Source organism: Leuresthes tenuis, unplaced genomic scaffold (assembly GCF_036924035.1).
Source record: "Leuresthes tenuis unplaced genomic scaffold, fLeuTen1.0.hap1 SCAF_16, whole genome shotgun sequence".
Taxonomy (NCBI): domain Eukaryota; kingdom Metazoa; phylum Chordata; class Actinopteri; order Atheriniformes; family Atherinopsidae; genus Leuresthes; species Leuresthes tenuis.
Window position 1 is genome coordinate 25,329,232 of NW_027325370.1, and position 15,895 is coordinate 25,345,126.

Genomic DNA, 15,895 nt, shown 5'->3' on the forward strand with positions numbered 1-15,895 from the left:
GTACCTGACACCTTATTGTGTATTTGCTTTCCCAGGTTTTTACATGGTTTGAATTGTTTGTGGCATTTTGTGTTTTGTACTTTGTCAGCTCAGCTGAAACAAAACTATGTTTCCTTCAGTGTTAAGTGTTTAGAACCGTGGCCTTTTTGTGCAATGCCCACAGTAGGGCTACAGCACCACCTGCTGGACAAATTAACAAAATGACTCGTTCAGAGATTTGTTCAATTTACTGTTCGAGAGTAGATAATCCAAGTTAGTAAAAAGAGTCCAACTTCCCAACACTAATTTCTACAGTGGCAGATCTATGATTTTTCTGAGTAAGGGGCATCGGGGCAATATTCATAGAGGCATTCTTTATGTCTATGCATAGAGGAGCCAAGTATTTGTCCAACATCATTCGAGATAGTCCAAATCTTCTTCTTCTGTAAGTTTATTCATGCTGGACATTCCTATTTGGCTCATTAGCGCCACTAGTGTTTCGGCATTGAATTGCATCCATATATGATCTGATCATCGCTCTCGGGCAAAGGACAGGAGTGACAGGACACGAGCAATTCAGATGGCTAATCAGCTTTCAGCAAGGGCCTGTGCCCCTGTGCCCCCCTCCCCGAGAACTGCATGCATTTCTATTCCCTTTTTTTTATATGGCAGCATGATGAAAAATAAAAACTTCATGTTGATCATGCTGACATGTAAACCTACAATTAAAAAACAAAGAACTGACTAAAATATAATTGTCATTAAATTAAGAATGCAACAGTAGACACAATGTGCTATAGAAAACTGTAAATCACTCCTCAGATTCTGTTGATGATACCTAAAGAAAAAGTGACAACTAGTGGCAACATGAACCACTGAATGGCATCATTATGCACAACAAAGTACATTGTTTTACCAGCATTTCTTAGAAATCAAGCCACACAATTCAGGAGTACAAACTTACGGATGCATCATCTTAATCAGTATGATACTGAAGTTGAAAGTACATACTCGGAGGAACCCAGGTGGAGAACAGAAACAGTGTCAGCTTCAGTTTAAGTAGTAGCAACGAGACGAGAGACGCTTTTGTTTTCAAAGTTGTGTATCTATGCCGTTCATAAAATGTTTCTTGTTGAGCCGATATCAAACTTTATGTGAAAAATCAGACAAAAGTAAATTATAAATCTACTTTATTCTTGATTTATTCATTTATCAATATAAACTGTAAATGTGTAAGCTGTAATTCAAAGTGTCACTTGAACAATACAGATATGTCTTGGTTTTTATCAGAACTATATAAAAAAAAACCTGTTATTGTCAAAAGTGTCAGCTGCTCTCCAAAAGTGCAATTTCCCATGATTGATGGTTGTACTTTAATGCTTTATGTTTCCTGATTAAAACAGAAACGTATATGATGCTTTCCTTATTAATGTGTACAACATAACAGACTGCTTATTGGCAGTTGGGTATCTGCATTGCTGTCAACAAACCGCTTATTCTATTGCGTATCTGTTCAGGTCAGTAATATTTAATTTGTGGGAGAACGCACAAACATTTCAAAGAGGAGGTTTGCTCCAGTCAGTGCAGTGTTTCCTGTTGAATTGGAAAAAAACAGACATAACAGTTACAAAGACACTTTAATGTGGTAAAAAAAAAAATACAAATACAATAACAATAATCTAAACAAACAAAAAAAAATTTAATGTGAAAAGTACCTGTGGTGTCATAGGGTGGAGACACCTCTACTAGGTCACACCCGACAAGGTTCAGACCACGGCAGCCCCGAATAATTTCAAGTCCCTGTAGTCAAGAAAAAAAAAAACAGCTTTCAGTAACATCCAGCTGAGAGGAAGTAAACACATAAAGAACGTGTTTCCAGTTGTGAAACTCTTTATCTGCTGGCATCCATTTCTTGTTTCTACTGGTAAAATAAAAAAATATATAGATAAAAAAAAAGCCTTTTGCCCTTTTCAAGATGTTTAAGTAAGCTAAAGTCCTGTTGTCTTTTGAATAGTTTGCACCTATGAAAAAAAAATGCAAAGAAAGAGAAACGTTTAGAGAATAGACGAGTAACTGTAACGAATTGCTGTATGTTTATGGTGGACTTATGACAGTATCCTACTGTATTTTGTAATAATTGTAAAATACTATTAAATATTCATCCCACATGTAAATTAACAATTAAGTTAGTCATTTAACAATACCAGTAGATAACTGTAATTTAACAGCATAAAACAGTATTTGTAATGAATTGCTGTAAATTTAGGTGAATTACTACGGTATCTTACTGTATTTTAAAATAATTGTGAAATACTGTTAAATATTCATACTTACATGTGAATTAACACTTAATGCTCAGTTAACAAGAAGAAACTGTTATTTAACAGCATAAAACAGTATTTTCTGTCAAGCAGTGGAAACATCCCTTCTCAAGTCCAGTCATTATCCATCAGCATCTTACTGATGATAATAGGCTTATGTTTCTATTTTGATAATAGCACTTCTTTACTGATCAAAGTCCTCATTTATGAATGACAATATACTAACTGGCTATTTCTGAACTTGAATTTGGAGAGCACAGCTCCGTAATATAATTCAAGAAAAATGTCAAAGTTTAAAATAAATAAATATTGATATACCCAGTAGCATGTGTGAAATTTTTTTTTTTTTTAAATACAAACTACTGTGTAAAATCTATTTTTCCTGCACGTCCACTATCTGTATATTTCAAATTCAGATCTGGGGCGATGGAGAAACCGCTCCAAGGAGGCAGCAGGGAAGCCAGTATTTTACTGTTATTTTACAGTGAAATTCTTTACAGTGTGTTCATGAAGATTCTAAAATCAGCAGTTTAACAGGTGAGGGTGTCAGAATTGGGTATACAAGGAGCATCCGCTAAAGGCATCTAAAGTTCATAATATTGTGAAAAGATTCAGGGAGCCTGTGGAAGTCTCCCCTTAAGGCTCCCACATGGTTGCTGCGATGGCTCGCGCAAGCAACATCACAGTGTCGTGCCGGTCAAAAATGTGGCGCGAGTCGATGCGCCAGTGGTTGCAATTTTCTCCTGAACAGAGGTATTGCTGCTACGTGAAGGACTTAGCCATAGATCCATATATCAACAATGCAGAAACCAATGGTGCAGATGGGATTTTTTAAACTGGTGGGGAAAATGTCGGTGTATCGGTGATGTTTAACGCCTTAAGTATGTACAGGATGTGGCCAAGTTATTTGGACACAAGCTCAGCTCAGATGGACAGAAAGACAGTGGAGAGTAGAGTCCATGTTTAAGCTACTTTTGAGTAAAACCCATCAGGTTCCATTTGCTAACGATGAGAAAAAGGCTGTCCAGGCTGTCATAAGCAGAAGTTGTAAAATCCATTATCAGTGTCATGGTATTACTGCCCATGGCTTGTGTTACTCACATATGTGTGAAGGTACTATTGGAACTTTGGAGAGACATACTCTATCAGCAAGTCTTTTCTTGGGATGTCTGTAGTTATTTCCGCAGAATAACACCAGACTTCATTCTGAATGACTTACAACAGTGTGGCTTCATAGACACAGAGTGTGTGTGTGTCTGATGATCGGTGTTACAAAGAGAAGAATCAGACAACAACGTGTATAAACTGTTGAGCAGCTTAAATCCTGTATTCAGCTAGAATGAACGCATATTCCTCTTGTAAAACTAAAACAATTGGTGTCCTTATTTCATGTGTAGTTGTCTCTGGTAAATGAAGGTTCAAACAAATTAAACAGTTCAAATAAAACAGATGAAGGTTAATGTATTGAAGAAACCTTTGGGAAATAGGGTTTGCACTTAAAACTTTTAATTTTGCTGTACTTGCATCACTCATGTAAAGAGCTTGTGAAGCAAAAAAAAAAAAAAAACCTGACTGAAGTTACCTGTATGGGAGTGAGTCCTGCTATCTCTGGTGTGCCTGTTCCAGGGGCAAAGCCTGGGTCAAGAGCATCAATGTCAAAACTGAGGTAGACTGGACTGCTGCCCATTTCAGCCCTGACCTCTGACATTAGAGGTGCAAGAGATTTGAACCAACACTCTTCCGCCTGGACCACACGGAAGCCCTAAAGAATAAATAAAGAAGACCGTTTCTAAAACTTGTGTTTTTTGAGGTACACACATTCTGCGCAGCTGTTAGCTTTAGCTCGTCTGTCAGTAAAGTTTAACATTTTCCAAACGGAGAGCGCTCTGAACAATATGTACAGCAGTTAAAACACAAAATCTTCACACAACCCCACTTAGAAAAAAACAAAACAAAGTATCCCTTTATAGGATAGTCATTCTTTTTTGCTTAAAATGGACAGAGTGCAAAAATTGACAGCCCAAAACATCCATCCATCCATTTTCTATACCGTCAATCGGGTAGCGGGTGGGCTGGAGCCTATCCCAGCAGTCATCGGGCGAAAGGCGGGGTACACCCTGGACAGGTCGCCAGTCCATCACAGGGCCACACATAGAGACAAACGAGACAAACAACCATGCATGCTCACACTCACTCCTAAGGAGGATTTAGAGTCACCAATCAACCTAACATGCATGTTTTTGGATGGTGGGAGGAAGCCAGAGAACCCACGCATACATGGGGAGAACATGCAAACTCCACACAGAAAGGGCCCAGGTGGGGACCGAACCTGGTACCCTCTTGCTGTGAGGCGACGGTGCTAACCACCACACCACCGTGCAGCCCCAGCCCAAAACAGTAGCCTATAAATGAACGTGAATGTGATGATGCATTATGACGACATTTATCATGACCTTTGTATTTGATACTATTGCAGGTTTTGATGTAAAATCATAATGCTGGATTTGTCTAATGCATTCCTAAAACTGTATGTTATCTACAGAGATATAATAGAGTACCTGTGCTTGGCTCCATTCATACGAGTCTGCAGAGTACCCTGAACCTCGCAGACCAATCTGAACCACTCTCTTACAGTCCAGAAGCCCCTCCTCCACACCACATCTAAATGGCGTCCCATGGCCAATCTTCTCCCCCAAAACCACATCACTGGTGTCAGTGTGAGCATCCACATGGACCAAACCCACAGGGCCATACCTGATACATTATTAGGGAATGGTTTAGAGGTAAATAATGTTTATTTGACTGAAGCTGATTAAATTACTAAAGCTGCAACGCTTCATATACTGCAAGTCATTCATTGTGAGAAATGTAGCATGTGGTGTTTTTGAAAATTACTCCCATTAGTGCATATATTCATTATGCACCAAAACATAAAACATTGTGCTACTCATTTCCCAGAAAGTTGTGATGCAGCGTAAAAATACAAGTACAAACAGAATACAATGATTAAGTGGGACAAACAGTTCAAACGAGCCATATCAAATGTTAAAACTGAATATGTATCTATTAATTTTTGTTTAAATGTACCGTATTTTCCGCACTATAAGGCGCACCTAAAAAACTCAAATTATCTCAAAAGCCGACAGTGCGCCTTATAATCCGGTGCGCATTATATATGGACCAATATTGAGCCACAACAGGTCTCGCAACTACGGTAAGCAGCTGCCGACTTCATTTTCTTCCGTAGAAGAAGAAGCCCGCACGCGGTGCATGCTGGATATATACCGGTATATATATTTCATTTCCATTTGTTTTTTATGTAAAGACCCCAAAATGGCTCCTATTAAGAGACACGCATATGACGCAGAGTTCAAACTCAAGGCGATCAGTCATGCAGAAGAACACGGGAATAGAGCAGCAGCGAGAGAATTTAATATTAACAAATTAATGGTGCGAAAGTGGAGGAAGCAACAAGATGACCTAAGCCAGGTAAAGAAGACTAAACAGAGTTTCCGAGGGAATAAAGCGAGATGGCTACATTTGGAGGACAAACTCGAACAGTGGGTTGTTGAACAGAGAGTAGCAGGTAGAAGTGTCAGTACAATCACTATTCGAATTAAGGCAACCGCGCTAGCAAGCGAACTTGGCATTAATGACTTTAAAGGCGGTCCTTCTTGGTGCTTTCGGTTTATGAAAAGACTTAAATCTCTCCATCCGCACACGGACTACTGTTTCACAGCAACTGCCAAAAGACTACCAAGAAAAGCTGGCCACTTTTCGCACATATTGCAACAACAAGATTGCTGAAAAAAAATCCGGCTAGAGCACATCATCAACATGGACGAAGTTCCACTCACCTTTGATCTTCCCGTGAACCGCACTGTGGATAAAACGGGAGCACGTACGGTAAATGTTCGCACCACAGGGAATGAGAAGTCATCCTTCACTGTAGTTCTCGCTTGCCAGGCTAATGGCCGGAAACTTCCCCCCATGGTTATTTTCAAGAAGAAGACTTTGCCAAAAAAAACTTTCCAGCCGGCGTCGTCATCAAAGCTAACTCGAAGGGATGGATGGATGAAGAAAAGATAAGCGAGTGGTTGAGAGAAATTTACGTGAAGGTGGCTTTTTTTCACACAGACCCGTCCCTGTTGATCTACGACTCCATGCGCGTCCATATCACAGATGGTCTCAAAAAACAAGTGACGAACACTAATTCAACACTCGTCGTCATTCCGGGTGGATTGACAAAAGAACTCCAGCCGCTAGATGTCGGTGTCAACAGGGCATTCAAAGCTATACTGCGAACTGCGTGGGGACAGTGGATGACAGAAGGCGAACACACATTCACCAAGACAGGTAGACAGCGCCGGACGACATACGCCACCATCTGCCAGTGGATCGAGTGGATCGTAAATGCATGGGCTGATATATCAGTCTCAACTGTGGTCCGAACTTTCAGGAAGGCAGGAATTGTCACTTAACTGCTAGACAGCAGCAGCGACACTGACTCGATCAATAACGACTTCGATGAGACGGAGCCGGGCATGTTGGATCCCGTATTCGTATCCCGTAACTGTTTAATTCGGACACCGAAGAAGAAGAATTCCAGGGATTCGTGGATGAAGTATAGCTTAGTAAAGTGAGCTTTACGTGTTTATTTTGTGTGTTGTGTGATATTAACGTTTGAGCAACATTGAGTTATTGATATATTGTTATTGCTATTTCGAGTGTTACTATATTTTGATCATTATTATTATTGAACCCCCCCCACCCCACACACAGACACACACACACTATGTGGGGTGTATTAACATTGCACTACATGTTATACCTTAAACTACGCTGGTTTGTAATCTATTAATAAAGTTGAACTGACCTATCTGACTGTTTTGTTGACATTACCTTTAGCGCAGCTCCATCTAATTGATGCATAAAGTAACCCCCAGCCTCTACTGTAGCGGCTATTCTATGCGCCTTATAATGCAGTGCGCTTTATATATGGACAAAGTTTTAAAATAGGCCATTCATTGAAGGTGCGCTTTATAATCCGGTGCGCCTTATGGTGCGGAAAATACGGTATATATACATTGTGAAAATCGATTTCGGCAGCATTCCACCACAGATCTGTAACAGGGCCAAACAAAGACTGGCAAATAAATAAAAATTGTATATCAGATTAAGCTTGCATCCAAGAGAAGCTAAGACTTTCACAAGTAGAGATGGGAAGAGGTTCAATACTCTCTGAATGACTGTGTAAAGGTAAATGGAGTGCATTTATACAGCTCTTTACATTACGAAAACCAATTTCTGGACAGATGTTAATGTCTTCAGTCCACAGATATTTCGGAGGGTCGCAAAGAACCCAGTTGAGACTAAAAGAACATTATTTGACGGGATGTTCAATTGTTCAACTCCCAATCCCACGACTAGCAATGGCAGCTGTATTGAATGTTTCACCAAAAATTCAAGCGTGTCTCGATCGAACAGCGACATGTTCTTTTTATGTAAATTTTGGATACCACAGCATCTGTGGCATAGAGGAGAAACAGCTCACATTTATGATAGTGTGATGACGCATCAGCGCACAAGGCATACAGTTAGCCCATCTGTGCAGCCACCACACTGAATGACATATATGGGTTTTAGAGCAACTTAAAACGACCGCAATGTGTCACCTCAGTTGTAAACATTTCCCAGCCTCACATTTAATACAACTGACATGTCTTTGTTATAGTTTCAGGAAAATCTATGACTCATTTCATTTTGAAATAACAGCATTTTGCTTCTTTTTTTTTAAACTTTCACTTTGCACTTTTTCAGGCATTCTTAAATTCTTATGAAGTGGATCTGTCCTGCAGTAAGCTATGGTGGCCCTAAAAGGACACAACAAATGCAACAAATTAGTGACAAATGCAACAACATTTTTAAGCAAAAAACAGTGTTAAAAATCTCTTTGGTTGTTGTCATTTGCACTCCTCCCATATCGAACACTGAAGCATACTTACTTCTCAGCAACAGCTTGCAGTATTGGGTACACAATTGTGTGATCACCACCTGCAGACACCAAAAACGTCCTTAATATCTGAACTTTGATAGAGCATGCCCTACAGTTTTACAAGGCCATTTAAATGGCTAATGATTGTACAGACATTTCAGAGCTTCTTTTGACTTGCTACAAATCATTTACTGAGGTCTCTTTGACCGTTGGTGGATCTGAAAGAGCAAATCATGGTCACTCTCACCCATGGTCAGTGGAATACAGCCAGTAGCCAGGATCTTTTTGTAGGCCTCTCTGATGCGTTTGCAGGTGTCCTTCAGATCATATACATTCACATTTACGTCCCCGATGTCAGCAATCATAAGGGACTCATAGGGTGCTGCCTTGGTGCCACTGTTGTAAGCTCTCAGCATGGCAGATTCCACTCTTATCTGCCGTGGACCAAACCTGTGGAGGGTGAGAGCGAAAAGCAAATAAATGTCAGGGTTGCAGTCATTTTTAATCATAAACTTGTAAATAAAAGAGGATCATTCTGGACTTTTGTTACCATATGTATATAAAAAAAACAGCAGATAACTTTAGAGAGGCTTTAAACTATCAGATAGTTTCGATTTGTCTTCACCACAAATTATGTATTGTAGGTTAATCGGGCCACTCGTTGCACGCACATACTGATGAAACACACTGTGACCCACTGGGAATCTGCAACAGATCTGCACTCTCTCAAAGCAGCTGCAGATAATAAAAAAAAAAAAAAAAACAATACCTCGCTCCAGGTCGGTTCGAGGTCCCGGTGTCAATCGGAACTCCAACAAACGCCGCGTCCAGCCCGTCGGCCGAGTCCTGGAAAGGTAGTTTAGCCATGGTGGGGATCCCTGACACCCGCGCCACGAACTCGGCGCTCGGTGGTACGTTGAAGAGTCTCCCTGAGCACTTTCTGTTCGGGTTAACAAACTGTCCTCGTTCTCTGCTGCACGGAGACAACGCTTGCCGTGGCGGTAAAGAGAATAAGTCTGCTACCGTGCAACTTAAACTCAGGTTTCTCAACGCTGACAACATACTTCGTGTTTAAATGTAGTGTGGAGTTACGTCAAACAACTTCTACTCTGCTGCCTTTGGGTTTATTTGTCAGCTTGTAATATCTGTTTCTATACAAACGAACGGTGAAATGATAAAAACATGTTTACGAATTTAAAATGAATCAATATAAATGGTCATATATATAATAAATATATACGCTGCTCTCTGGAATGCAGTGTTTCTACACAGTTACATAGTGTAGATCATTGCATTTGGCAGTTCTTTTCTTTTCTCTTGCGTGCGATTTACAAATATACGACATGCTTGTGAACTTGAAGGCAGCACAAATTAATAAATTAATATCAGGGTTGGGAGCTGAGGGAGGGGATTATTTCTGTCAGAAATGGAGAACAAATTAAAAGTTTTAACTGTGCATAACTGTTCACTAAACATGTAATTTTCCTGTATTTCAAAGTTTTGGCCATCGATTTGTGCATCCTCTGCGTCAAAATAGTTTGGCCAACTAATAATCTTTTGTTAAGATAATTTACTTTTCTACGACGGAGTATTAGGGCCACATTAAAAATTTTTGGAATTAATTACGAGATTAAAGGCATTATTAAATATGGTGAGAATTCATTTTGAGATTAAAGTCGTTATTAAATATGGCGTGAATTAATTACGAGATTAAAGTCGTTATTAAATATGGCGAGAATTAATTACAAGATTAAAGTCGTTATTAAATATGGCGAGAATAAATTACGAGACTAAAGTCTTAAATATTCTATCAGTGAGCGATTTACAAATATACGACATGCTTGTGAACTTGAAGGCAGCACAAATTAATAAATTAATATCAGGGTTGGGAGCTGAGGGAGGGGATTATTTCTGTCAGAAATGGAGAACAAATTAAAAGTTTTAACTGTGCATAACTGTACACTAAACATGTAATTTTCCTGTATTTCAAAGTTTTGGCCATCGATTTGTGCATCCTCTGCGTCAAAATAGTTTGGCCAACTAATAATCTTTTGTTAAGATAATTTACTTTTCTACGACGGAGTATTAGGGCCACATTAAAATTTTTTGGAATTAATTACGAGATTAAAGGCATTATTAAATATGGTGAGAATTCATTTTGAGATTAAAGTCGTTATTAAATATGGCGTGAATTAATTACGAGATTAAAGTCGTTATTAAATATGGCGAGAATTAATTACAAGATTAAAGTCGTTATTAAATATGGCGAGAATAAATTACGAGACTAAAGTCTTAAATATTCTATCAGTGAGCAAAACCATTTAATTAACGTTTAACATGTAGCCTATAGCATTACATTAACCTCATATGCTAACTGTTGCACTCTCGCCTTTTCCGTTTTAAGTAGAACAACCGACCAATTACGCCATAAACTAAAGTGCATAAAAGTGGATAAATCCACAAGACATTAATTATTGTCCTTTTGGCACAAGTCTACTTAGGCTACGTTCACACTGCAGTTGCAAGTGACCTGAATACGATTTTTTCGCTCATATGTGACCCATATCTGATTTGCTTTTGACAGTGTGAACAGCATAAGTCACACTGAATCTGACATTTTCGAATCAGAATCAGGCCACTTTTAAATGTGGTACTGAATCAGATACGTATCTGATTTTTTTAATGCGACTGCCATCTGAACAGCCAGACGTCATTCTGACCCGTGCTGCACTGTTTTGTAAATGAATGACAAATAAAGTCATGCACAATAGCACAAACGGAGGACTTTGTGATGTCAAACAGGTTGGCTAAGGTGCGGTAACCCGCCCCCGTTGCTACCCAATATAGCCCCACTCCCACTCGCTTTCTCAAGAAGATGGATCTCCTGAACAACGTGTCTCCTCTTCAAAGTCTCGGGTAGAGGCGCTGACAAATGAGATGATTCCTCGTCATTCTAAAGTTCTGGAAGAATTCCTGCTCCGTGTAATCAGCCACATCCTGATCCCACCACTTCTGGCTCCGACGTCGCATCCAAATACTTCTCTGTGCGGATGTTGCTCCGCATAGAGCCATCATTAACATCTGAATTTTCTTCCTCCTCTTCCTCCTTCGTGATGTCACCCACTCACAGATTTGCCAGCTGCTGCCACACACTATTAATAGCATTAAGCCATACAGTCCTGCAGTACCGGTTGCCGTTGCCATGGTCGCTTCCGTAAACACCATTGTGGCGTGGTCTATGGGTGTGATGTCATCAATGATCAACTGCGCATGCGGGTCACTTCAAGAGTGTGAGCTGTTCACATAGCAATCCGTAGACAGGCCACATTTAAAGACATAATGTGAACAGCCAAACAAAAAATTAGATTTGAGCAGTAAATCGGAATTGTGCATTAAGACCTGCAGTGTGAACGTAGCCTTAGTCATCATTTTTTAGTTTAATTAGCTTCACTCCAATGAACTGTAGTAAACTGGGTTCACTCTGCTTAGTCATCAGATAAACTTTCCAATGGTATACACAGTCCTATAATCAATAAATTACTGAGGGATTCTACATTTTGATGGGGAACTTCTATTTTATCCAGCACAACTTTACTAGTCTTTACGCCATTTGTTTAGCAGACCTTACAGACCAAGTGCATGCGAATTAAAGGAGAACTCCGGTATTTTTAAACCGAGACCTTATTTCTGGCATGAAATATGTTCATCTACTGAGAGCAATTTGGTGAAAGTCGGCATCCTTCGGAAGATATTTAGATTCCTCGAGATCCATATAACAGAGGGAACGTGGGCATAGAAGATGCAGCCTTTAAATAAGGCATTATCTGTCTTTATTTTACCAATACTTTCTACACACTCATCGACTGGGATGATGTCATCGACACCCGCCACTGCAGCACAGCTCATTCACTCCGGTAAGGACGTCCATCGTACTCAGTTGTCATCCACGTAGTCAAAATCTGATAAATATCCTGCCATGTTGCACAAAAATATCAGTAGCAAACTACGTGTGAAGCTAGCCGAATGTCACAGAGCACGGGGTAAATAAGCTGTGCTGCAGCAGCGCGTGTCGATGACGTCATCCCAGTAGACAAGTGTGTAGAAAGCCCTCTATAAGCCCCCGATAGCTGCCAATAACAACAACACAGCAGCTATGAGCTAACAGTGCAATAGTACGCGTTCATTCATTCATTCGTCTTAAAGTATTGGTGAAATAAAGACAGATAATGCCTTACCTTTGCCCGTCTTCTCATACACTCTATTGCCCTTTCGGAGCTTTAACTCCACATCATAAGAGAAAGGGGGGACGGGAAATAGACAAGGCCAGTCTGCAGTGTTTCGTAAATGTCTATGAACAAAAGTTGAGGTGGAGTTTTCCATATCAAGGGAAGAGGTGGAAGGGGCAACAGAAGCATTTGACTGTGTTTCTGATTGATCAGATGCTGACGTGTCTTTATCCCACAGAATGTGCAAGACCCGTTCAGCTGGAAACTCTACAATGTCCACCAAATTAGAATTATCAAAATCCGGGTCTTCATATTGTAGAGAAAATCCACCTTAAAGTCCGAGCTTCTCTTGGAGTTCATTTTGCAGATGCTCTACAGATTCTGGTGGTTGAGTTAGGTGGACTTTCCGGATGAGTGAGTTTGGGTTTATCTGCACTCGCAGTAACAAAGCCTGTAAAAGAAAACGAAAATAAATTAAGTAATTTAAAGGATAACTAAATAGAAGAGCTAGTCTATATCAGAGGCTGTACTGTACTAATCGTAATGATCACATTTATCTTACAATTCTGATTCATTTTAATGACATAAGAATTATGAAAAATTTTGACAACATGGCGAGAGGGCAGAGAAGACAAATGCAAAGTGAACTATTTTCCTCCAAACATCCAACAGGAGGAACAAGAAAAACAGGAGTGGAGAGGAACTTAATAACTGACTGATGACATACCATTACAAGTTCTTTCAATACAACAGGCACGTCCTTGGGGTCACAAGCAGCTTTCCTTATACAGTGTAGGCAGCCAGGGGGTGATAGTCATTCAAAACCTCTGGATCCAGGATTTCTATGTCTCTGTACCTGTTTTTGACAACTTCGTAAGACCTGTAATGTTCAAAGAACCAGGATGAGAGCTTTCTAGAAACAAATGACACTTTATCAAGGTTAACCACAATGCCAAGTAGCCTCTAGAAGTCTGGGAGCCCACTGCATTGACCGGCAGATATTATCATGTCTTTTACATAACGCGTCCCATAGAAATGAATGTCTTTAGTATCTTGATGTGGATATTTTCTCTTGATTGTGGTCCTCAGTAGTTCATCCAATGATGTTGTTCTGACAGTGTCAGTTATTGCCAATGTACAGTTGTGGGTTAAACAGATTAGGGCCATCAAAGTGGTATGCCATCATTTGCTGATGTTTTGAAGATAGAGTAAAAAGTATATTCTTAAAATTGTGAACATCATGCACTCTTTTGAAGAACCTATGCTTGGACTCAAACCTCATTGTCTATAAATCCACTAAGGATCCAAAGCAGAGTATCAGATGGTGCTTGGCCGTAGGTTTAAGTCAGGAAAACGATGAATAAGCAGATTCCGATGGTCAGATATTTTACTCTCCAAGTAATCCAGTATTTCCTCTGGGAAGTTGTTTGACACGACAATCTTAATGATCTCCTTTTTGGTCCATTAAAATTTCCAATGAAGGCTCCTGTTCTGGAATGCTGCTTCCAATCATGAGAGGGATTAATCGTAGCAATGCCCAATTTTCATGCCCATTGCCTCCAATACTTCCCTTTGCAAGATTTGGTTTTGTAATGGCCAATGTCTATCTATCTATCTATCTATCTATCTATCTATCTATCTATCTATCTATCTATCTATCTATCTATCTATCTATCTATCTATCTATCTATCTATCTATCTATCTATCGTATATACACACATATGAAGGCTATATATAAAAATAGCCTATATGTATATGTTTGAATGTTTTGGATGACAGCGCAAGTGCAAAAAAGTACGACAACTACACTGAAAGACGTTGTTTTAGCTTTCACGGTGTCTGTAGTTGTCTAGCGCGCAAGCACGTCTCGCTGGTTACGAGCGCTGAACAGGCACGCGCGCTCTTTGCCGCGTGTGCAGCGCGGAGCGGCGAAGAGATGCAGGGGAAACCGTGTCTGACGGGGAAACGCGGCTCGACGGAACACCTTAACAGTGCATTGGTAGTTGTTGGGACGCAGTGGCAGAAGCAGGAGCCCGAAAGCTGTGAGTCCCTGATGTACAATGCACTGTTAGCTGTAGGGTCAGTCCCACTTCGGAGGAGAGCGAGTGACCCTCCTGTCCGCATAGTTGTCTGCTGCCCATGTTCTTTGTTTTTTTAGGTTCGCGTCCGTTTCTGGGACCACTGGGGAGCACCGGGGACCAGCTGAGCTGAGCAGCCAGGAGACGATACGGGACGGCTCACGGGATTGGCTGGCGTGGTGGAGGAGTGGCAAGGACAATGGTCGGGGCGCATGGACTGTGCAGTTTTTGTAAAGTTTTTAATTGTGTTTTTATTTTTAAAAGAGGGAACACAGCTATTTTCAAGGACATTGTTTTTTATAATAAATGTTGTTTTTAATTGTGCATCTAAGCTGTGGCTCATCGGTACCGCTCACCATCGTAGCTATAAGGAAGGAGCTGCAATCGGTGGAGAGGGGTGGTTTGCGAGCCGTCGGTGGATAATGGCGGGAGAACGACCACCCCCCTCCTCCCCCCGTGACATGTACATAGCATAGGCATAATTTTGGTAATCTAATGAGAGGTCAGGTGTAGAAGTAATCTTGACAAATTTGAAAGTGCTCGCCTTACTTAATTTAGATAGCCATATAAGGCACATATTGCATCAGATTGCCAAGTCTTAACGCACGTATATCCAACAAACATTTCTCTTATTCTGCAAGAGAGTTCAATGGTGTCCTGCTTAGGGACAGAGGCTATGCATGCTTACCGTACCTCCTCACGCCATATCTTGATCCAGGAACAAGAGGGCATTCAACCATGAACATGCTAAAACAAGGGCATAGATAGAAATGACCTTTGGCCAAATTAAATCCAGGTTCATTAATTAAAGTTCTCAGCTGAACTGGCTGACTTCTGACAGAGCTTGTTATGGAAGTTTTCAATCGCTTCCTTCCTAATACCTCTGATGAGCAATGAAATAGAGAAACTTACTTTTTCTGTCGGCCGGCTAAGTTTTTTATTCTTCGTTGCAAGGAAAAAGATCAGTCCACACCATTCAGCGGCAATGGTATGAAAAGATACAAACAAAATAAATACAGAGCATTTATACCTTTAGATGTGTAACAACATCTCCAGAGGGGGGCAGGATGCAGTCTTGATGATAATTAAGAAACAGGAGGTTAAAACAATTATCTTGTCTGAGTGTTAATTAAGAGGTAAATAGTTTAAAACAATTAGCGTGTCTGGGTGATACAAATGGTTAATGTGGATTGGAGAGTCTGTCAGTCCTGAGACATAAAATTTACCATCACAAGCTATCTTAAATGAATAGTATACTTCATATTTTGTACATTTTGTCTTGTGGACAACTTTTC

General features: G+C 40.2%; 1 protein-coding gene across 1 annotated transcript; it reads right to left on the reverse strand.

The window, feature by feature from the left end:
- Positions 1–1,154: 1,154 nt before the first annotated feature.
- agmat (agmatinase (putative)) lies at positions 1,155–9,405 on the reverse strand. The gene is given in 8 exon segments (XM_072367390.1): positions 1,155–1,530; positions 1,532–1,572; positions 1,695–1,779; positions 3,883–4,062; positions 4,859–5,054; positions 8,306–8,354; positions 8,543–8,745; positions 9,065–9,405. Coding segments are annotated over 8 exon segments (1,080 nt in total). The 5' UTR covers positions 9,358–9,405; the 3' UTR covers positions 1,155–1,497.
- Between the last annotated feature and the right edge of the window lie 6,490 nt (positions 9,406–15,895).